General features: G+C 47.2%; 2 protein-coding genes across 2 annotated transcripts in view; both read left to right on the top strand.

Moving 5' to 3' along the window:
• Window positions 1–896, top strand: part of LOC106609811 (protein Wnt-5b) — a 93,874-nt gene extending 92,978 nt beyond the window's left edge. Inside the window, exon 6 of the mRNA XM_045722533.1 lies at window positions 864–896. Within this exon, the coding sequence (XP_045578489.1) occupies window positions 864–896 (33 nt within the window). The remainder of the gene's footprint in view (window positions 1–863) is intronic.
• LOC106580685 (adiponectin receptor protein 2) overlaps window positions 1–24,017 on the top strand; it is a 97,181-nt gene that overhangs the window by 4,426 nt on the left and 68,738 nt on the right.

Genomic DNA, 24,017 nt, shown 5'->3' with positions numbered 1-24,017 from the left:
ATTAAAGTGGCCAGTGATTTCTAGTCTATAGGGAATGCAGACTAGAGATGTGGCTCAACAGACATTTGAACAGGAATGCAGCTAGACCAACTCTGTTTGGAGTGTGAGATGTACTGAGGATCACTCATTGGCAGTGAGTCATTAGGGAGATATTACTGTCTGTAGACTCCTATCAACGTAGACGGCAAAGACCAGAGTTATGGGCATGTCCCAAATGGCACCCTATTCTCTATATAATGCACTACTTTAGACCAGAGCCCTATTCCCTATATAGTGCACTACTTTAGACCAGAGCCCTATTCCCTATATAGTGCACTACTTTAGACCAGAGTCCTATTCCCTATATAGTGCACTACTTTAGACCAGAGCCCTATTCCCTATGTAGTGCACTACTTTGCACCAGACCCCTATTCCCTATGTAGTGCACTACTTTAGACCAGAGCCTTATTCCCTATGTAGTGCACTACTTTAGACCAGAGCCTTATTCCCTATGTAGTGCACTTGTTGAGACCAGAGCCCTCTGGGAATAGGGTGCCATTTGGGAGAGGTAGGCTGGCTGTGGTAGTTGTAGGGTGATTCAGGTCCCTGGCCACGTGGCAGGTCTTCTATGTGGCTTTTTCATTATGACAGTTCCTCTCCTGCCCATTTAGTTGGATTGGGGCTTTCAGGTAGACTCTGTGTTGGTGCTTGGTTAAACAGGCAGTGTTGAGCAAGCAGAACCTAGCCTATGTCTGGGGTCCAAACCAATGGAGCATTTGACAAACTGCCAGTTGTGCTCTGGCTTGTGGTGTGAAGGACAAGTTAATGTCACAGCTTGTTCTCTCCGCTTGTGACCCCTCTCTCTCGGTACCCATGTGATCCAGCGCCGGCGATTCCACTCCTGCCAGGTCTTATGATTGAAAGCCAGAGACAAAGCACCCAGTGTTGTGGAACTTGAACACACACACACACACAAAACACACACACACACACACACACACACACTACTCAGAGTTGGTCAGATGTGGAACACACCCAGAGACGGCTCCATTAGCAGTGTAATGTTTAGACCAGCCCCGTTCTTACTCTGCTGTGTTTTGGTTAGACCAGCCCCGTTCTTACTCTGCTGTGTTTTGGTTAGACCAGCCCCGTTCCTACTCTGCTGTGTTTTGGTTAGACCAGCCCCGTTCTTACTCTGCTGTGTTTTGGTTAGACCAGCCCCGTTCTTACTCTGCTGTGTTTTGGTTAGACCAGCCCCGTTCTTACTCTGCTGTGTTTTGGTTAGACCAGCCCCGTTCTTACTCTGCTGTGTTTTGGTTAGACCAGCCCCGTTCTTACTCTGCTGTGTTTTGGTTAGACCAGCCCCGTTCTACTCTGCTGTGTTTTGGTTAGACCAGCCCCGTTCCTACTCTGCTGTGTTTTGGTTAGACCAGCCCCGTTCCTACTCTGCTGTGTTTTGGTTAGACCAGCCCCGTTCCTACTCTGCTGTGTTTTGGTTAGACCAGCCCCGTTCTTACTCTGCTGTGTTTTGGTTAGACCAGCCCCGTTCCTACTCTGCTGTGTTTTGGTTAGACCAGCCCCGTTCCTACTCTGCTGTGTTTTGGTTAGACCAGCCCCGTTCCTACTCTGCTGTGTTTTGGTTAGACCGGGCTAGTTTCTTGTTGTGAGTCTCGGTGCTGAATGGATCACTGTGTTGGCTTGTATGTATTATATACCCAGTTACAGAGGGAAGTTACAGGCAGGCACAGAGAAGGCTAGACACGCCCTGGGCTGGTGGCCACGTTGACAAACTATGGCCTTAATGAAAATAAAACCAGAGAGGAAGAGGTGAACTTTAGGCTACTTTTGTGAATTTGTAAAGCATCCAAGACAAGACATTGCGAGATGCAGATTACCAAAACATATGAGCACGCTTCTGTCTTCCCCTCCTCTCTCTCTCTCCTGCTGGCCTGCTCTGTCTCTCCCTCCCTCCTGCTGGCCTGCCTGCTCTCTCTCTCTCTCTCTCTCTCTCTCTCTGTCTGTCTCTGTCTCTGTCTCTCTCTGTCTCTCTCTGTCTCTCTCTGTCTCTCTCTGTCTCTCTCGCCTGCCTGCCTGCCTGCCTGCTCTCAATTCAATCAAGGGGCTTTATTGGCATGGAAAAAATGTTAACATTGCCAAAGCAGGTGAAGTACATAATTAACAAATGTGAAATAAACAATACAAATGAACAGTAAGCATTACACACTCTCTCTCTCCCCTGCTGCTGGCCTGCCTGCTTGCTCTGTCTCTCTCTCCCTGCTGCTGGCCTGCCTGCTTGCCCTGTCTCTCTCTCCCTGCTGCTGGCCTGCCTGCTTGCTCTGTCTCTCTCTCCCTGCTGCTGGCCTGCCTGCTTGCTCTGTCTCTCTCTCCCTGCTGCTGGCCTGCCTGCTTGCTCTGTCTCTCTCTCTCCCTGCTGCTGGCCTGCCTGCTTGCTCTGTCTCTGTCTCCCTGCTGCTGGCCTGCCTGCTTGCTCTGTCTCTGTCTCCCTGCTGCTGGCCTGCCTGCTTGCTCTGTCTCTCTCTCCCTGCTGCTGGCCTGCCTGCTTGCTCTGTCTCTCTCTCTCTGCTGCTGGCCTGCCTGCTTGCTCTGTCTCTCTCTCTCTGCTGCTGGCCTGCCTGCTTGCTCTGTCTCTCTCTCCCTGCTGCTGGCCTGCCTGCTTGCTCTGTCTCTCTCTCTCTGCTGCTGGCCTGCCTGCTTGCTCTGTCTCTGTCTCCCTGCTGCTGGCCTGCCTGCTTGCTCTGTCTCTCTCTCCCTGCTGCTGGCCTGCCTGCTTGCTCTGTCTCTCTCTCCCTGCTGCTGGCCTGCCTGCCTGCTCTGTCTCTCTCTCCCTGCTGCTGGCCTGCCTGCTTGCTCTGTCTCTCTCTCCCTGCTGCTGGCCTGCCTGCCTGCTCTGTCTCTCTCCCTGCTGCTGGCCTGCCTGCTTGCTCTGTCTCTCTCTCTCTGCTGCTGGCCTGCCTGCCTGCTCTGTCTCTCTCCCTGCTGCTGGCCTGCCTGCTTGCTCTGTCTCTCGCTCCCTGCTGCTGGCCTGCCTGCTTGCTCTGTCTCTCTCTCCCTGCTGCTGGCCTGCCTGCCTGCTCTGTCTCTCTCTCCCTGCTGCTGGCCTGCCTGCTTGCTCTGTCTCTCTCTCCCTGCTGCTGGCCTGCCTGCCTGCTCTGTCTCTCTCTCCCTGCTGCTGGCCTGCCTGCCTGCTCTGTCTCTTTGCTAATGATGAAAGTGTGTTCAGTCTTTGGTCTGTTGCATGTAGAATATCTTAGCCTATTCATGGATGACACCGACGTTGCCTGGATACAGAGGTATGGTCGGACCTGTCTTGTGAGCACGGGGTAGCTTACTTTCGTTTTTGCCCCATATGAAATTACAGCAGGCTACCAGTAGCCTTTATTCATGACCCTTTCAGATATAATGGAATGTGGCCCCTAGAAAGCGTCTCGGCGGTGGCATGCCTGTCTGTTAGGGTAGGCTACTGATGTTTACATTTAATTTTTTATTCACCCTTTATTTAACGAGGCAAGTCAGTTAAGAACAAATTCTTATTTACAATGACGGTCTACTGGGGAACAGTGGGTTAACTGCCTTGTTCAGGGGCAGAACGACAGATTTTTACCTTGTCAGCTCAGGGATTTGACCAAGCAACCTTTCGGTTACTGGCCCATCACTCTAACCGCTCTAACCTTCTCTGGAGAGATGAACGGGCATTTTACTGGTCTGTAAAGGAATGAGGCTTCTGAAGCCTTTGTTCTGCATTGTAAATTGACGTAGAATGTAATGAGTTTGGCCCTAGTGGTCATACATATGTAATAGGATCAAATCAAATTTATTTATAAAGCCCTTCTTACATCAGCTGATATCTCAAAGTGCTGTACAGAACCCCAGCCTAAAACCCCAAACAGCAAGCAATGCAGGTGTAGAAGCACGGTGGCTAGGAAAAACTCCCTAGAAAGGACAAAACCTTTGTTCTGCATTGTAAATTGACGTAGAATGTAATGAGTTTGGCCCTAGTGGTCATACATATGTAATAGGACCATTATTCTGCATTGTAAATTGACGTAGAATTTAATTTAAAACCGAGAAAAGAATGTCTGTTTTTAAGCGTTAAGCAAAATGGTTCATTTGTCACATCCCTAGTGTGTAACAAGTACAAGCCAGATAATATGTTGAATGTACCTGCTGTGACACTACCAGGTATTTCACCTTTCCTGTAGAAAGCCAAGTTCCCACACCATCCTAGGACTAATGCAAATGAGTCCAGCATCAAGACACACCTGTTCTTTGTCTTTACGTGCTTGTCTAACTGGTTCTACTGGTTCCCAAAGACAACTAGCAAAACGGTCAACTTTCAAAACCATTCTCGTGTGTGTGTGTGTGTGTGTGTGTGTGTGTGTGTGTGTGTGTGTGTGTGTGTGTGTGTGTGTGTGTGTGTGAGAGAGAGGGCTCTGAAAACGGAAGTGACATTGGACCCAGATTATCGATGTTCATCTGTCAGTCTTCTGTAACTGAACTATTGTAGCTCAGTGTCATTTTGGTTGGATGGACCCTACAGTGTTCTGTAACTGAACTATTGTAGCTCAGTCTCATTTTGGTTGGATGGACCCTACAGTGTTCTGTAACTGAACTATTGTAGCTCAGTCTCATTTTGGTTGGATGGTCCCTACAGTGTTCTGTAACTGAACTATTGTAGCTCAGTGTCATTTTGGTTGGATGGACCCTACAGTGTTCTGTAACTGAACTATTGTAGCTCAGTCTCATTTTGGTTGGATGGACCCTACAGTGTTCTGTAACTGAACTATTGTAGCTCAGTGTCATTTTGGTTGGATGGACCCTACAGTGTTCTGTAACTGAACTATTGTAGCTCAGTCTCATTTTGGTTGGATGGACCCTACAGTGTTCTGTAATTGAACTATTGTAGCTCAGTCTCATTTTGGTTGGATGGACCCTACAGTGTTCTGTAACTGAACTATTGTAGCTCAGTCTCATTTTGGTTGGATGGACCCTACAGTGTTCTGTAACTGAACTATTGTAGCTTAGTCTCATTTTGGTTGGATGGACCCTACAGTGTTCTGTAACTGAACTATTGTAGCTCAGTCTCATTTTGGTTGGATGGACCCTACAGTGTTCTGTAACTGAACTATTGTAGCTCAGTCTCATTTTGGTTGGATGGACCCTACAGTGTTCTGTAACTGAGAGGGTTTGTGTATTTGTTGTGTATAACTAGTGTGACTCGTACAACCTGTGCTGCCTGCTTTGTCACTTTCAAATGTCACTCCTCTCTCTTTAGAGGGAGGTAGCTACTAGCTAGGTAGCGTGTTGTGTTCCAGGCTAGAGGGTGGTAGCTATTAGCTAGGTAGCGTATTGTGTTCCAGGCTAGAGGGTGGTAGCTACTAGCTAGGTAGCGTGTTGTGTTCCAGGCTAGAGGGTGGTAGCTATTAGCTAGGTAGCGTGTTGTGTTCCAGGCTAGAGGGTGGTAGCTACTAGCTAGGTAGCGTGTTGTGTTCCAGGCTAGAGGGAGGTAGCTACTAGCTAGGTAGCGTGTTGTGTTCCAGGCTAGAGGGTGGTAGCTATTAGCTAGGTAGCGTGTTGTGTTCCAGGCTAGAGGGTGGTAGCTACTAGCTAGGTAGCGTGTTGTGTTCCAGGCTAGAGGGTGGTAGCTATTAGCTAGGTAGCGTGTTGTGTTCCAGGCTAGAGGGTGGTAGCTACTAGCTAGGTAGCGTGTTGTGTTCCAGGCTAGAGGGTGGTAGCTACTAGCTAGGTAGCGTGTTGTGTTCCAGGCTAGAGGGTGGTAGCTACTAGCTAGGTAGCGTGTTGTGTTCCAGGCTAGAGGGTGGTAGCTACTAGCTAGGTAGCGTGTTGTGTTCCAGGCTAGAGGGAGGTAGCTACTAGCTAGGTAGCGTGTTGTGTTCCAGGCTAGAGGGTGGTAGCTACTAGCTAGGTAGCGTGTTGTGTTCCAGGCTAGAGGGAGGTAGCTACTAGCTAGGTAGCGTGTTGTGTTCCAGGCTAGAGGGTGGTAGCTACTGGCTACTGTTAGATATGTCATGGATATATGACGCTCACTCTCTCAGCTCACTGCAGGTTCTACAGGTTTACATGCAGTGTGTCCTGCCAGTGCTTTCACACCACCATCAACCAGGCTTTAATGTATCCAGAACGGTCACAGCGTCACACCAACTGCTAGGCTAAACTCCATGATCTCAACCTATTGTTCACTCACACATCCCCTCTTCAACACAGTGACCCCCCCCCCTCCTGAGCCTCAACTCCTCCATTCACCATCAGTTCTCCTCTCAAAAGCTCCTTGCACTTTGTCGCTCACAAAAGAGAGAGAAATCAATTCTCAATGACATTTCTTCTTCCGTCTTTCAGCCCTCCTCTATTTCTCTCTCCATCAGGCAGTGTAATTGATTTGTCTATTCCTCTGATACAGAAACAGTAAAGCCTGTCGCTGGCTGAACAATGAGAATCCACTCCATCAACTCCTTGGGAAGTCTTTCTTTTCTTATTATGGAGTCTATTGCTGAGTTCCGAATGGCACCCTATTCCCTATCTAGTGCACTACTTTTGACCAGACCCCTTTGGTAAAGTAGTGCACTACTTTTGACCAGAGCCCATTGTAGTGTAGCACGGTATACCGGTACCACAGTAATATCAGCCTACCAAAACATCATATGATGGTACCACATTTTTCATCCCTACCGATCTAAAGAACCTGCTGGTGCTTCTTATATAATGTTTAGAAAGTCAGTTCTGTCTCTTTTGTTTTAAGCCACTAGTCTCTTGTATGTGCCGGTTCAATAATGTCCTCTTGACTTTCATGCACATATCTGGTGTGGAGCTGCAGTCAGTCAGCTGCATCTCCTTCCAGCCATCACTCACCTGCTTCTCACTGGTAGCTGCATCCTCTTCCAGCCATCACTCACCTGCTTCTCTCTGTCAGCTGCATCCTCTTCCAGCCATCACTCACCTGCTTCTCTCTGTCAGCTGCATCCTCTTCCAGCCATCACTCACCTGCTTCTCTCTGTCAGCTGCATCCTCTTCCAGCCATCACTCACCTGCTTCTCACTGGTAGCTGCATCCTCTTCCAGCCATCACTCACCTGCTTCTCACTGGTAGCTGCATCCTCTTCCAGCCATCACTCACCTGCTTCTCTCTGTCAGCTGCTTCTCCTTCCATCCATCACTCGCCTGCTTCTCTCTGTCGGCTGCGTCTCCTTCCAGCCATCACTCACCTGCTTCTCTCTGTCAGCTGCATCCTCTTCCAGCCATCACTCACCTGCTTCTCTCTGTCAGCTGTCTCTGGACCACACTACCCACAAACCTCTGCCTCTCAGTCAGCACTTCCTGTGTATCTATTTCCCCATCAGTTTTAAATATAGTTTAGCTGTGATGGAGAGGGAGGGTGCAGTCCCTTATGGGTCTTCTGATGTTACATTTGACTCATTGGAGCAGAGCAAAGTTCATGCATTGGATATAATTTCATCCCTGGTATAACCAAGAGCACAAGGCCAGTCTGATTGGCTCTGTAAGTTTGCTGTCACGCAGCAGTGCCAGAGAGGAAAAAACGCTTCAAGACAGTTAAACAACTTTCTCTTATTTTGATATAATTTGACAAACCATGTCGCGGGCTGTTTTTAAACTAATCCTGGCCCACTAATTATTGGTTTGATGACCGTTGTTCAGTCAACCTGGTAACTTGACAGTCGGTTTAGACACGTCTGATTGGCCCAGGAAGAAAGGAAAATGCACTATTCTATTATAGTGAGCAGGGTGTAGTTAATTCAATGTGTTGTATTGAGGAGCTGTGTGAATATCAGGGAACAGTGTGTAGTTGTATTGAGGAGCTGTGTGAATATCAGGGAACAGTGTGTAGTTGTATTAGTAGCTGTGTGAATATCAGGGAACGGTGTGTAGTTGTATTGAGGAGCTGTGTGAATATCAGGGAACAGTGTGTAGTTGTATTGAGGAGCTGTGTGAATATCAGGGAACAGTGTGTAGTTGTATTAGTAGCTGTGTGAATATCAGGGAACAGTGTGTAGTTGTGTTGAGGAGCTGTGTGAATATCAGGGAACAGTGTGTAGTTGTATTGAGTAGCTGTGTGATCATCAGGGAACAGTGTGTAGTTGTATGAGTAGCTGTGTGAATATCAGGGAACAGTGTGTAGTTGTATTGAGTAGCTGTGTGAATATCAGGGAACGGTGTGTAGTTGTATTGAGGAGCTGTGTGAATATCAGGGAACAGTGTGTAGTTGTATTGAGGAGCTGTGTGAATATCAGGGAACGGTGTGTAGTTGTGTTGAGGAGCTGTGTGAATATCAGGGAACGGTGTGTAGTTGTGTTGAGTAGCTGTGTGAATATCAGGGAACAGTGTGTAGTTGTATTAGTAGCTGTGTGAATATCAGGGAACAGTGTGTAGTTGTATTGAGTAGCTGTGTGAATATCAGGGAACAGTGTGTAGTTGTGTTGAGGAGCTGTGTGAATATCAGGGAACAGTGTGTAGTTGTGTTGAGGAGCTGTGTGAATATCAGGGAACAGTGTGTAGTTGTATTGAGGAGCTGTGTGAATATCAGGGAACAGTGTGTAGTTGTATTGAGGAGCTGTGTGAATATCAGGGAACGGTGTGTAGTTGTATTGAGGAGCTGTGTGAATATCAGGGAACGGTGTGTAGTTGTGTTGAGTAGCTGTGTGAATATCAGGGAACGGTGTGTAGTTGTATTGAGGAGCTGTGTGAATATCAGGGAACAGTGTGTAGTTGTATTGAGGAGCTGTGTGAATATCAGGGAACAGTGTGTAGTTGTATTGAGGAGCTGTGTGAATATCAGGGAACAGTGTGTAGTTGTATGAGTAGCTGTGTGATCATCAGGGAACAGTGTGTAGTTGTATTGAGTAGCTTTGTGAATATCAGGGAACAGTGTGTAGTTGTATTGAGTAGCTGTGTGAATATCAGGGAACAGTGTGTAGTGTTGAGGAGCTGTGTGAATATCAGGGAACAGTGTGTAGTTGTATTGAGTAGCTGTGTGAATATCAGGGAACAGTGTGTAGTTGTATTGAGTAGCTGTGTGAATATCAGGGAACAGTGTGTAGTGTTGAGGAGCTGTGTGAATATCAGGGAACAGTGTGTAGTTGTGTTGAGTAGCTGTGTGAATATCAGGGAACCGTGTGTAGTTGTATTGAGTAGCTGTGTGAATATCAGGGAACAGTGTGTAGTTGTATTAGTAGCTGTGTGAATATCAGGGAACAGTGTGTAGTTGTATTGAGTAGCTGTGTAAATATCAGGGAACAGTGTGTAGTTGTGTTGAGGAGCTGTGTGAATATCAGGGAACAGTGTGTAGTTGTATTGAGGAGCTGTGTGAATATCAGGGAACAGTGTGTGTAGTTGTATTAGTAGCTGTGTGAATATCAGGGAACAGTGTGTAGTTGTATTGAGGAGCTGTGTGAATATCAGGGAACAGTGTGTGTAGTTGTATTAGTAGCTGTGTGAATATCAGGGAACAGTGTGTAGTTGTATTGAGGAGCTGTGTGAATATCAGGGAACAGTGTGTAGTTGTATGAGTAGCTGTGTGATCATCAGGGAACAGTGTGTAGTTGTATTGAGTAGCTGTGTGAATATCAGGGAACAGTGTGTAGTTGTATTGAGTAGCTGTGTGAATATCAGGGAACAGTGTGTAGTTGTATTGAGTAGCTGTGTGAATATCAGGGAACAGTGTGTAGTTGTATTGAGTAGCTGTGTAAATATCAGGGAACAGTGTGTAGTTGTATTGAGGAGCTGTGTGAATATCAGGGAACAGTGTGTAGTTGTATTGAGTAGCTGTGTGAATATCAGGGAACAGTGTGTAGTTGTATTGAGTAGCTGTGTGAATATCAGGGAACAGTGTGTAGTTGTATTGAGTAGCTGTGTAAATATCAGGGAACAGTGTGTAGTTGTATTGAGGAGCTGTGTGAATATCAGGGAACAGTGTGTAGTTGTATGAGTAGCTGTGTGATCATCAGGGAACAGTGTGTAGTTGTATTGAGTAGCTGTGTGAATATCAGGGAACAGTGTGTAGTTGTATTGAGTAGCTGTGTGAATATCAGGGAACAGTGTGTAGTTGTATTGAGTAGCTGTGTGAATATCAGGGAACAGTGTGTAGTTGTATTGAGTAGCTGTGTAAATATCAGGGAACAGTGTGTAGTTGTATTGAGGAGCTGTGTGAATATCAGGGAACAGTGTGTAGTTGTATTGAGTAGCTGTGTGAATATCAGGGAACAGTGTGTAGTTGTATTGAGTAGCTGTGTGAATATCAGGGAACAGTGTGTAGTTGTATTGAGTAGCTGTGTAAATATCAGGGAACAGTGTGTAGTTGTATTGAGGAGCTGTGTGAATATCAGGGAACAGTGTGTAGTTGTATTGAGTAGCTGTGTGAATATCAGGGAACAGTGTGTAGTTGTATTGAGTAGCTGTGTGAATATCAGGGAACAGTGTGTGTAGTTGTATTAGTAGCTGTGTGAATATCAGGGAACAGTGTGTAGTTGTATTGAGGAGCTGTGTGAATATCAGGGAACAGTGTGTAGTTGTATGAGTAGCTGTGTGATCATCAGGGAACAGTGTGTAGTTGTATTGAGTAGCTGTGTGAATATCAGGGAACAGTGTGTAGTTGTATTGAGTAGCTGTGTGAATATCAGGGAACAGTGTGTAGTTGTATTGAGTAGCTGTGTGAATATCAGGGAACAGTGTGTAGTTGTATTGAGTAGCTGTGTAAATATCAGGGAACAGTGTGTAGTTGTATTGAGGAGCTGTGTGAATATCAGGGAACAGTGTGTAGTTGTATTGAGTAGCTGTGTGAATATCAGGGAACAGTGTGTAGTTGTATTGAGTAGCTGTGTGAATATCAGGGAACAGTGTGTAGTTGTATTGAGTAGCTGTGTAAATATCAGGGAACAGTGTGTAGTTGTATTGAGGAGCTGTGTGAATATCAGGGAACAGTGTGTAGTTGTATGAGTAGCTGTGTGATCATCAGGGAACAGTGTGTAGTTGTATTGAGTAGCTGTGTGAATATCAGGGAACAGTGTGTAGTTGTATTGAGTAGCTGTGTGAATATCAGGGAACAGTGTGTAGTTGTATTGAGTAGCTGTGTGAATATCAGGGAACAGTGTGTAGTTGTATTGAGTAGCTGTGTAAATATCAGGGAACAGTGTGTAGTTGTATTGAGGAGCTGTGTGAATATCAGGGAACAGTGTGTAGTTGTATTGAGTAGCTGTGTGAATATCAGGGAACAGTGTGTAGTTGTATTGAGTAGCTGTGTGAATATCAGGGAACAGTGTGTAGTTGTATTGAGTAGCTGTGTAAATATCAGGGAACAGTGTGTAGTTGTATTGAGGAGCTGTGTGAATATCAGGGAACAGTGTGTAGTTGTATTGAGTAGCTGTGTGAATATCAGGGAACAGTGTGTAGTTGTATTGAGTAGCTGTGTGAATATCAGGGAACAGTGTGTAGTTGTGTTGAGGAGCTGTGTGAATATCAGGGAACAGTGTGTAGTTGTGTTGAGGAGCTGTGTGAATATCAGGGAACAGTGTGTAGTTGTATTGAGGAGCTGTGTGAATATCAGGGAACAGTGTGTAGTTGTATTGAGGAGCTGTGTGAATATCAGGGAACAGTGTGTGTAGTTGTATTAGTAGCTGTGTGAATATCAGGGAACAGTGTGTAGTTGTATTGAGGAGCTGTGTGAATATCAGGGAACAGTGTGTGTAGTTGTATTAGTAGCTGTGTGAATATCAGGGAACAGTGTGTAGTTGTATTGAGGAGCTGTGTGAATATCAGGGAACAGTGTGTAGTTGTATGAGTAGCTGTGTGATCATCAGGGAACAGTGTGTAGTTGTATTGAGTAGCTTTGTGAATATCAGGGAACAGTGTGTAGTTGTATTGAGTAGCTGTGTGAATATCAGGGAACAGTGTGTAGTTGTGTTGAGGAGCTGTGTGAATATCAGGGAACAGTGTGTAGTTGTGTTGAGGAGCTGTGTGAATATCAGGGAACCGTGTGTAGTTGTATTAGTAGCTGTGTGAATATCAGGGAACAGTGTGTAGTTGTATTAGTAGCTGTGTGAATATCAGGGAACAGTGTGTAGTTGTATTGAGGAGCTGTGTGAATATCAGGGAACAGTGTGTAGTTGTATTGAGGAGCTGTGTGAATATCAGGGAACAGTGTGTAGTTGTATTGAGGAGCTGTGTGAATATCAGGGAACAGTGTGTAGTTGTATTGAGGAGCTGTGTGAATATCAGGGAACAGTGTGTAGTTGTATTAGTAGCTGTGTGAATATCAGGGAACAGTGTGTAGTTGTATTAGTAGCTGTGTGAATATCAGGGAACAGTGTGTAGTTGTATTGAGGAGCTGTGTGAATATCAGGGAACAGTGTGTAGTTGTATTGAGGAGCTGTGTGAATATCAGGGAACAGTGTGTAGTTGTATTGAGGAGCTGTGTGAATATCAGGGAACAGTGTGTAGTTGTATTGAGGAGCTGTGTGAATATCAGGGAACAGTGTGTAGTTGTATTGAGGAGCTGTGTGAATATCAGGGAACAGATTTTGTGTAGCTCATGCGCATAACATTTAGAAAACAGGAACAAGTGTTGGGGGACGAACAGGACGCTAGGCCACTCTGAACACCTGGGCCAGTGGTGTCTAGTTCAGGGGAGCTGGGTTCCCTGGGCCAGTGGTGTCTAGTTCAGGGGAGCTGGGTGTCCTGGGCCAGTGGTATCTAGTTCAGGGGAGCTGGGTGTCCTGGGCCAGTGGTATCTAGTTCAGGGGAGCTGGGTGTCCTGGGCCAGTGGTATCTAGTTCAGGGGAGCTGGGTGTCCTGGGCCAGTGGTATCTAGTTCAGGGGAGCTGGGTGTCCTGGGCCAGTGGTATCTAGTTCAGGGGAGCTGGGTGTCCTGGGCCAGTGGTATCTAGTTCAGGGGAGCTGGGTTCCCTGGGCCAGTGGTATCTAGTTCAGGGGAGCTGGGTTCCCTGGGCCAGTGGTATCTAGTTCAGGGGAGCTGGGTTCCCTGGGCCAGTGGTATCTAGTTCAGGGGAGCTGGGTTCCCTGGGCCAGTGGTATCTAGTTCAGGGGAGCTGGGTTCCCTGGGCCAGTGGTATCTAGTTCAGGGGAGCTGGTTGTCCTGGGCCAGTGGTATCTAGTTCAGGGGAGCTGGGTTCCCTGGGCCAGTGGTATCTAGTTCAGGGGAGATGGGTCAGTGGTATCTAGTTCAGGGGAGATGGGTTCCCTGGGCCAGTGGTATCTAGTTCAGGGGAGCTGGGTTCCCTGGGCCAGTGGTATCTAGTTCAGGGGAGCTGGGTTCCCTGGGCCAGTGGTGTCTAGTTCAGGGGAGCTGGGTTCCCTGGGCCAGTGGTGTCTAGTTCAGGGGAGCTGGGTTCCCTGGGCCAGTGGTGTCTAGTTCAGGGGAGCTGGGTTCCCTGGGCCAGTGGTGTCTAGTTCAGGGGAGCTGGGTTCCCTGGGCCAGTGGTGTCTAGTTCAGGGGAGCTGGGTTCCCTGGGCCAGTGGTATCTAGTTCAGGGGAGCTGGGTTCCCTGGGTCAGTGTGGCATTTGTCCCAAATTGCACCCTATTCCCTTTATAATACACTTCCGGGCCCATAGTGCACTGAATAGAGAATAGGGTGCCAGGCATGGTGTCCTCTCCAGTTATGAGCTGCCCTCCTCTCCCCCTGGGAAAGATTTGCCTCTGAAACTCAGTGTAGCCCAGTGGTGGAGGCTGAAGGTGTCTGTTGACAGCTGGAACAGTGATACATTAGATTGATACTTCATTGGTTCCAGATCCAACTCCCTCTGTATACTGAGAGTTGATTGGTTCCAGATCCAACTCCCTCTGTATACTGAGAGTTGATTGGTTCCAGATCCAACTCGCTCTGTATACTGAGAGTTGATTGGTTCCAGATCCAACTCCCTCTGTATACTGAGAGTTGATTGGTTCCAGATCCAACTCCCTCTGTATACTGAGAGTTGATTGGTTCCAGATCCAACTCCCTCTGTATACTGAGAGTTGATTGGTTCCAGATCCAACTCCCTCTGTATACTGAGAGTTGATTGGTTCCAGATCCAACTCCCTCTGTATACTGAGAGTTTATTGGTTCCAGATCCAACTCCCTCTGTATACTGAGAGTTGATTGGTTCCAGATCCAACTCGCTCTGTATACTGAGAGGTGTGAGTGTGTGAGTGTGTGTGTGTGTGTGCGCACGCCAATTGAGCACATCTCTTCTGGAGCACAGCACAGTGGGATGTAGCTAGTTCTACAGCCGACCCTACAGCTGCTGTGACAGTACTGATGTGTTTCAGGACAGCACAACTCCTCTAGTTAGCTAGGACCTCCAGGGTCCCACAGCTGATGATGCAGAGGAAATTGAACACATTATTGTGTGTGTGTAATGAGCGACTGGGTAGACCCACTCAGTCTTGAGAGATTTGCATATTCTTCTCTTTTGTCTGTAAGAAACGGTGGTGTTGTCCTCCAGGGAGTTTCTCCACACTGCTTCCTGTTTCCTTTCCTCCTGTATGTCTCAGACAGTGTCGCCAAGCTCAACCTGATACATTTGTAATGTGCTCCATCTACAAAATATTGGTCTTGAAAACACTGTTCTTTCGAATACAAATATTGACCCAATATTGTATCGGTTTTAGATGTGCTGGAAGTTTTAGAAGTTAACAAGCGTGATATGTAGTCTATTTCATGGTGTGTATTTTCTCATTCTGGGGAATTGGTGCGAAAGGGTCTCGATTGGCCGGTTAATTCTGTATGCAGCTGTATGCATTTCATCAGACTGGAGACATTTGAACACACACACACACACACACACACACACACACACACACACACACACACACACACACACACACACAATCTGTTCCTATCAAGCTTCAGTAGAACAAAGTGACTTGTCTCGGTGCCTGTTAGATGGTGTGTTTTCCTGCCAGTTCCCATCTGTTCTGGGGGCATCCCAAAAGTCTGGATCACACAGGCCTCCACCATACGCTCATTTATATAGAACATGCATTACAAAAAATATCTGTCCATGGGCAGTTTTCTCCCCCATGTAGAAATGTGAAATCTTTCTCACTAACCACGTTTCCATTCACAGTTTTTATGTGAGTAAAGTCATACCCTATTAAAAAAGAATTCCCAACAGCTGTGATGAACACAGGATGTTTCGGTACAAATAAAAAATAAAAATAAAGCCATCAGATAAGTTGTTGGTTCAACATGGTGGGATCTTTTAGTGTCGGTAAAATGTATTATGGGAGAGAATGCAGTGGAAACTCCTTTATGGGTAAATATTGCTATAATAACCATGATATGGAAGTAAACCTGGAGGAACATGATGACATGGTGTCTGGTCGTCCCACTAAGACTCAGGAAACCATGCACTTTATTAGGCTACACATGAAATAAGTTCTGATCAACTTCACAGGGAGGTGGAAGTGCAGGGAGGAACTTGATGCTCCTTTCCAATAAATATAGAGGCTCATTCTGGTGACATGATGATCGATACTTCACTGGCATTTATATATAAATAATTATAATAATCTTGCTGTTATCCATAGTAATCTCATGTAGACTAGCCTACCCTCACTGTACCCTCACTGTACCTGCCAGCTGTTGGCTAGAGAGCATGTGCCAAGACCAGATATTTAACCCAACAGTTTTTGTGATGACGGGTAAAGATGAAAAATGCAATGGAAACGCATTGAATTTGAGCTTTTTATTTGGTAAATGAAAAATTTAATACATTTTATTATAAGGCTGTAATGTAACAATGTGGAAAAAGTCAAGGGGTCTGAATACTTTCTGAATGCACTGTATAGATTTAACATTTGGCCTATGCCAAAAAGGGAATGGGCCGTTTGGCATGTCGCCCTGCTGAGTGCCCCCTGCACCGCTGTGCACCGCCAGGCTCCCAATGGTGCAGTCATGTTGAAATATGTCATCACTGTTGACGATGGCTGTCCAACATGGTGGGTAGAATCATAGAATCGCCCAACTCTTCTGTATAGGGACTGGGGGGGGGCGTTTCATCAGCAACACCATCTGCTTGCCAGGCATTGTCTGTCTTTTTGAATGTATTTCATTTTCCTCCTCCCTCTAAAACATCTTCCTGTCCCCGGCTTGCTGTTCCCTAGCGGAGGGCTTGGATGTTGTCCAAACTATGCTGTATAATTTGAAGGAAATGCATGATGGGAAGTGGAATCAATCACAGGATGTTGTTTTTCTGATTGTGTGTACTGACTAGCCTGGTCTGACTGTGTGTACGGACTAGCCTGGTCTGACTGTGTGTACGGACTAGCCTGGTCTGACTGTGTGTACGGACTAGCCAGGTCTGACTGTGTGTACGGACTAGCCTGGTCTGACTGTGTGTACGGACTAGCCTGGTCTGACTGTGTGTACGGACTAGCCAGGTCTGACTGTGTGTACGGACTAGCCTGGTCTGACTGTGTGTACTGACTAGCCTGGTCTGACTGTGTGTACTGACTAGCCTGGTCTGACTGTGTGTACTGACTAGCCTGGTCTGACTGTGTGTACTGACTAGCCTGGTCTGACTGTGTGTACTGACTAGCCTGGTCTGACTGTGTGTACTGACTAGCCTGGTCTGACTGTGTGTACTGACTAGCCTGGTCTGACTGTGTGTACGGACTAGCCTGGTCTGACTGTGTGTACGGACTAGCCTGGTCTGACTGTGTGTACGGACTAGCCTGGTCTGACTGTGTGTACGGACTAGCCTGGTCTGACTGTGTGTACGGACTAGCCTGGTCTGACTGTGTGTACGGACTAGCCAGTTCCTATACTGTCAGATCTGGGACCAGGCTATGTACTTACCAATGTCCTCTATCTTCCAGAAGTCAAAACAAGCAGTGTTTTTATCCCCGCCCCTTCTCTCTGTTATTGCCTTCCATGCTTCATCTTTCCTTTTTTTCTTTACAGGATCTTCTTCTAGCCAAGTGATTTATGTAGATGCATTCCCCTGCACGCTGCGACTGGCCCTCGTCTGATGTGAGAGCAGTGTTTTTACTGTGTCAATGTGTTTTAGTAGGAGTGCAGTACGGATCGTCCCCATGCTAGCCGCAGGGGAGCTTTCAGGGCAGGTGACAACTGGTGTGTGACTGACTGCAAGGTCTTTCCAGGGATTAGTGAACGGGCCAAGCTGCACTGTGTGTGTGTGTGTGTGTGTGTGTGTGTGTGTGTGTGTGTGTGTGTGTGTGTGTGTGTGTGTGTGCTTGCACGTGTCCTGCAACTGCTGGTGTGTAAGCACATAATGGTATATGGCCGTTCAGAGGGTATGCAGGTCACGCTCACAGCAGGCGCTCCATACAGTGGTTCTGCACTGCAGTTCTCTCCCTGTCCCCATCCACCATAGAATTCCATGGACCATGTCATAGTGTGCTGCCAGAGAGAAGAGGAGAGGGGGAGTTAGAATGTGCTTCAGGCATGTTCACCTTGACTTGGCATCAGTGTGTGTGTGTATAGTCTAGGCTTGTAGTCTGCAAAGGGAGTAATATGGAATATGTTTTAGGTCCCCATAGCTCTGTAGAACATGGAGCTATAAACTATTGAACAAGCTCTTCTCTGTCCAGACTCCAGCTGGAGGGTTTGTGAGGTGGTAAGTTTCTAGAATCTTCAATACAGCATCTTACTGTCCTGGAGATGACAGGAGTCTCTGTAGGTTCATACAGCATCACCTTACTGTCCTGGAGATGACAGGAGTCTCTGTAGGTCCATACAGCATCTTACTGTCCTGGTGATGACAGGAGTCTCTGTAGGTTCATACAGCAACACCTTACTGTCCTGGAGATGACAGGAGTCTCTGTAGGTTCATACAGCATCTTACTGTCCTGGAGATGACAGGAGTCTCTGTAGGTTCATACAGCAACACCTTACTGTCCTGGAGATGACAGGAGTCTCTGTAGGTTCATACAGCAACACCTTACTGTCCTGGAGATGACAGGAGTCTCTGTAGGTTCATACAGCATCACCTTACTGTCCTGGAGATGACAGGAGTCTCTGTAGGTTCATACAGCAACACCTTACTGTCCTGGAGATGACAGGAGTCTCTGTAGGTTCATACAGCATCTTACTGTCCTGGAGATGACAGGAGTCTCTGTAGGTTCATACAGCATCACCTTACTGTCCTGGAGATGACAGGAGTCTCTGTAGGTTCATACAGCATCTTACTGTCCTGGAGATGACAGGAGTCTCTGTAGGTTCATACAGCAACACCTTACTGTCCTGGAGATGACAGGAGTCTCTGTAGGTTCATACAGCAACACCTTACTGTCCTGGAGATGACAGGAGTCTCTGTAGGTTCATACAGCATCACCTTACTGTCCTGGAGATGACAGGAGTCTGTGTAGGTTCATACAGCAACACCTTACTGTCCTGGAGATGACAGGAGTCTCTGTAGGTTCATACAGCAACATCTTACTGTCCTGGAGATGACAGGAGTCTCTGTAGGTTCATACAGCATCACCTTACTGTCCTGGAGATGACAGGAGTCTCTGTAGGTTCATACAGCATCTTACTGTCCTGGAGATGACAGGAGTCTCTGTAGGTTCATACAGCAACACCTTACTGTCCTGGAGATGACAGGAGTCTCTGTAGGTTCATACAGCATCACCTTACTGTCCTGGAGATGACAGGAGTCTCTGTAGGTTCATACAGCATCACCTTACTGTCCTGGAGATGACAGGAGTCTCTGTAGGTCCATACAGCAACACCTTACTGTCCTGGAGATGACAGGAGTCTCTGTAGGTTCATACAGCAACACCTTACTGTCCTGGAGATGACAGGAGTCTCTGTAGGTTCATACAGCAACACCTTACTGTCCTGGAGATGACAGGAGTCTCTGTAGGTTCATACAGCAACACCTTACTGTCCTGGAGATGACAGGAGTCTCTGTAGGTCCATACAGCAACACCTTACTGTCCTGGAGATGACAGGAGTCTCTGTAGGTTCATACAGCAACACCTTACTGTCCTGGAGATGACAGGAGTCTCTGTAGGTTCATACAGCATCACCTTACTGTCCTGGAGATGACAGGAGTCTCTGTAGGTTCATACAGCAACACCTTACTGTCCTGGAGATGACAGGAGTCTCTGTAGGTTCATACAGCAACACCTTACTGTCCTGGAGATGACAGGAGTCTCTGTATGTTCATACAGCATCACCTTACTGTCCTGGAGATGACAGGAGTCTCTGTAGGTTCATACAGCAACACCTTACTGTCCTGGAGATGACAGGAGTCTCTGTAGGTTCATACAGCATCACCTTACTGTCCTGGAGATGACAGGAGTCTCTGTAGGTCCATACAGCAACACCTTACTGTCCTGGAGATGACAGGAGTCTCTGTAGGTTCATACAGCATCACCTTACTGTCCTGGAGATGACAGGAGTCTCTGTAGGTCCATACAGCAACACCTTACTGTCCTGGAGATGACAGGAGTCTCTGTAGGTTCATACAGCATCTTACTGTCCTGGAGATGACAGGAGTCTCTGTAGGTTCATACAGCATCACCTTACTGTCCTGGAGATGACAGGAGTCTCTGTAGGTTCATACAGCAACACCTTACTGTCCTGGAGATGACAGGAGTCTCTGTAGGTTCATACAGCAACACCTTACTGTCCTGGAGATGACAGGAGTCTCTGTAGGTTCATACAGCATCACCTTACTGTCCTGGAGATGACAGGAGTCTCTGTAGGTTCATACAGCATCACCTTACTGTCCTGGAGATGACAGGAGTCTCTGTAGGTTCATACAGCAACACCTTACTGTCCTGGAGATGACAGGAGTCTCTGTAGGTTCATACAGCATCACCTTACTGTCCTGGAGATGACAGGAGTCTCTGTAGGTTCATACAGCAACACCTTACTGTCCTGGAGATGACAGGAGTCTCTGTAGGTTCATACAGCATCTTACTGTCCTGGAGATGACAGGAGTCTCTGTAGGTTCATACAGCAACACCTTACTGTCCTGGAGATGACAGGAGTCTCTGTAGGTTCATACAGCAACACCTTACTGTCCTGGAGATGACAGGAGTCTCTGTAGGTTCATACAGCAACACCTTACTGTCCTGGAGATGACAGGAGTCTCTGTAGGTTCATACAGCATCTTACTGTCCTGGAGATGACAGGAGTCTCTGTAGGTTCATACAGCAACATCTTACTGTCCTGGAGATGACAGGAGTCTCTGTAGGTTCATACAGCAACACCTTACTGTCCTGGAGATGACAGGAGTCTCTGTAGGTTCATACAGCAACACCTTACTGTCCTGGAGATGACAGGAGTCTCTGTAGGTTCATACAGCATCACCTTACTGTCCTGGAGATGACAGGAGTCTCTGTAGGTTCATACAGCATCACCTTACTGTCCTGGAGATGACAGGAGTCTCTGTAGGTTCATACAGCATCACCTTACTGTCCTGGAGATGACAGGAGTCTCTGTAGGTTCATACAGCAACACCTTACTGTCCTGGAGATGACAGGAGTCTCTGTAGGTTCATACAGCAACACCTTACTGTCCTGGAGATGACAGGAGTCTCTGTAGGTTCATACAGCATCACCTTACTGTCCTGGAGATGACAGGAGTCTCTGTAGGTTCATACAGCAACACCTTACTGTCCTGGAGATGACAGGAGTCTCTGTAGGTTCATACAGCAACACCTTACTGTCCTGGAGATGACAGGAGTCTCTGTAGGTTCATACAGCAACACCTTACTGTCCTGGAGATGACAGGAGTCTCTGTGGGTCCATACAGCAACACCTTACTGTCCTGGAGATGACAGGAGTCTCTGTAGGTTCATACAGCAACACCTTACTGTCCTGGAGATGACAGGAGTCTCTGTAGGTTCATACAGCAACACCTTACTGTCCTGGAGATGACAGGAGTCTCTGTAGGTTCATACAGCAACACCTTACTGTCCTGGAGATGACAGGAGTCTCTGTGGGTCCATACAGCAACACCTTACTGTCCTGGAGATGACAGGAGTCTCTGTGGGTCCATACAGCAACACCTTACTGTCCTGGAGATGACAGGAGTCTCTGTAGGTTCATACAGCAACACCTTACTGTCCTGGAGATGACAGGAGTCTCTGTAGGTTCATACAGCATCTTACTGTCCTGGAGATGACAGGAGTCTCTGTAGGTTCATACAGCATCTTACTGTCCTGGAGATGACAGGAGTCTCTGTAGGTTCATACAGCATCACCTTACTGTCCTGGAGATGACAGGAGTTTCTGTAGGTTCATACAGCATCACCTTACTGTCCTGGAGATGACAGGAGTCTCTGTAGGTTCATACAGCATCTTACTGTCCTGGAGATGACAGGAGTCTCTGTAGGTTCATACAGCATCACCTTACTGTCCTGGAGATGACAGGAGTCTCTGTAGGTTCATACAGCATGACCTTACTGTCCTGGAGATGACAGGAGTCTCTGTAGGTTCATACAGCATCTTACTGTCCTGGAGATGACAGGAGTCTCTGTAGGTTCATACAGCAACACCTTACTGTCCTGGAGATGACAGGAGTCTCTGTAGGTCCATACAGCAACACCTTACTGTCCTGGAGATGACAGGAGTCTCTGTAGGTTCATACAGCAACACCTTACTGTCCTGGAGATGACAGGAGTCTCTGTAGGTTCATACAGCAACACCTTACTGTCCTGGAGATGACAGGAGTCTCTGTGGGTTCATACAGCATCACCTTACTGTCCTGGAGATGACAGGAGTCTCTGTGGGTTCATACAGCAACACCTTACTGTCCTGGAGATGACAGGAGTCTCTGTAGGTTCATACAGCATCTTACTGTCCTGGAGATGACAGGAGTCTCTGTAGGTTCATACAGCAACACCTTACTGTCCTGGAGATGACAGGAGTCTCTGTAGGTTCATACAGCAACACCTTACTGTCCTGGAGATGACAGGAGTCTCTGTAGGTTCATACAGCAACACCTTACTGTCCTGGAGATGACAGGAGTCTCTGTAGGTTCATACAGCATCACCTTACTGTCCTGGAGATGACAGGAGTCTCTGTAGGTTCATACAGCAACACCTTACTGTCCTGGAGATGACAGGAGTCTCTGTAGGTCCATACAGCAACACCTTACTGTCCTGGAGATGACAGGAGTCTCTGTAGGTTCATACAGCAACACCTTACTGTCCTGGAGATGACAGGAGTCTCAGTAGGTTCATACAGCATCACCTTACTGTCCTGGAGATGACAGGAGTCTCTGTAGGTTCATACAGCAACACCTTACTGTCCTGGAGATGACAGGAGTCTCTGTAGGTTCATACAGCAACACCTTACTGTCCTGGAGATGACAGGAGTCTCTGTAGGTTCATACAGCATCACCTTACTGTCCTGGAGATGACAGGAGTCTCTGTAGGTTCATACAGCATCACCTTACTGTCCTGGAGATGACAGGAGTCTCTGTAGGTTCATACAGCATCACCTTACTGTCCTGGAGATGACAGGAGTCTCTGTAGGTTCATACAGCAACACCTTACTGTCCTGGAGATGACAGGAGTCTCTGTAGGTTCATACAGCATCACCTTACTGTCCTGGAGATGACAGGAGTCTCTGTAGGTTCATACAGCAACACCTTACTGTCCTGGAGATGACAGGAGTCTCTGTAGGTTCATACAGCAACACCTTACTGTCCTGGAGATGACAGGAGTCTCTGTAGGTTCATACAGCATCTTACTGTCCTGGAGATGACAGGAGTCTCTGTAGGTCCATACAGCAACACCTTACTGTCCTGGAGATGACAGGAGTCTCTGTAGGTTCATACAGCATCTTACTGTCCTGGAGATGACAGGAGTCTCTGTAGGTTCATACAGCAACACCTTACTGTCCTGGAGATGACAGGAGTCTCTGTAGGTCCATACAGCAACACCTTACTGTCCTGGAGATGACAGGAGTCTCTGTAGGTTCATACAGCAACACCTTACTGTCCTGGAGATGACAGGAGTCTCTGTAGGTTCATACAGCATCTTACTGTCCTGGAGATGACAGGAGTCTCTGTAGGTTCATACAGCATCACCTTACTGTCCTGGAGATGACAGGAGTCTCTGTAGGTTCATACAGCATCATCTTACTGTCCTGGAGATGACAGGAGTCTCTGTAGGTTCATACAGCAACACCTTACTGTCCTGGAGATGACAGGAGTCTCTGTAGGTTCATACAGCATCACCTTACTGTCCTGGAGATGACAGGAGTCTCTGTAGGTTCATACAGCATCACCTTACTGTCCTGGAGATGACAGGAGTCTCTGTAGGTTCATACAGCAACACCTTACTGTCCTGGAGATGACAGGAGTGTCTGTAGGTTCATACAGCAACACCTTACTGTCCTGGAGATGACAGGAGTCTCTGTAGGTTCATACAGCATCACCTTACTGTCCTGGAGATGACAGGAGTCTCTGTAGGTTCATACAGCAACACCTTACTGTCCTGGAGATGACAGGAGTCTCTGTAGGTTCATACAGCAACACCTTACTGTCCTGGAGATGACAGGAGTCTCTGTAGGTTCATACAGCAACACCTTACTGTCCTGGAGATGACAGGAGTCTCTGTAGGTTCATACAGCAACACCTTACTGTCCTGGAGATGACAGGAGTCTCTGTAGGTTCATACAGCATCACCTTACTGTCCTGGAGATGACAGGAGTCTCTGTAGGTCCATACAGCATCACCTTACTGTCCTGGAGATGACAGGTCTTTGTTGCCTCATGGGGGGGGGAGGATGAAAGGAAGATTAGATGAGTGTCAGACTATTAGCCAGGAGAGGAAGCGGTTTGGAGAGGTGTAGAGAGAGGGGAGAGTGAGGGGTGTAGAGAGAGGGGAGAGGTGTAGAGAGAGGGGAGAGTGAGAGGTGTAGAGAGAGGGGAGAGTGAGAGGTGTAGAGAGAGGGGAGAGGTGTAGAGAGAGGGGAGAGTGAGAGGTGTAGAGAGAGGGGAGAGTGAGAGGTGTAGAGAGAGGGGAGAGTGAGAGGTGTAGAGAGAGGGGAGAGTGAGAGGTGTAGAGA

This window comes from Salmo salar, chromosome ssa07 (assembly GCF_905237065.1).
Source record: "Salmo salar chromosome ssa07, Ssal_v3.1, whole genome shotgun sequence".
NCBI classification, from domain to species: domain Eukaryota; kingdom Metazoa; phylum Chordata; class Actinopteri; order Salmoniformes; family Salmonidae; genus Salmo; species Salmo salar.
Note: the sequence above shows the minus strand (reverse complement) of the source record. Positions and strands in the feature narration are given on the sequence as shown.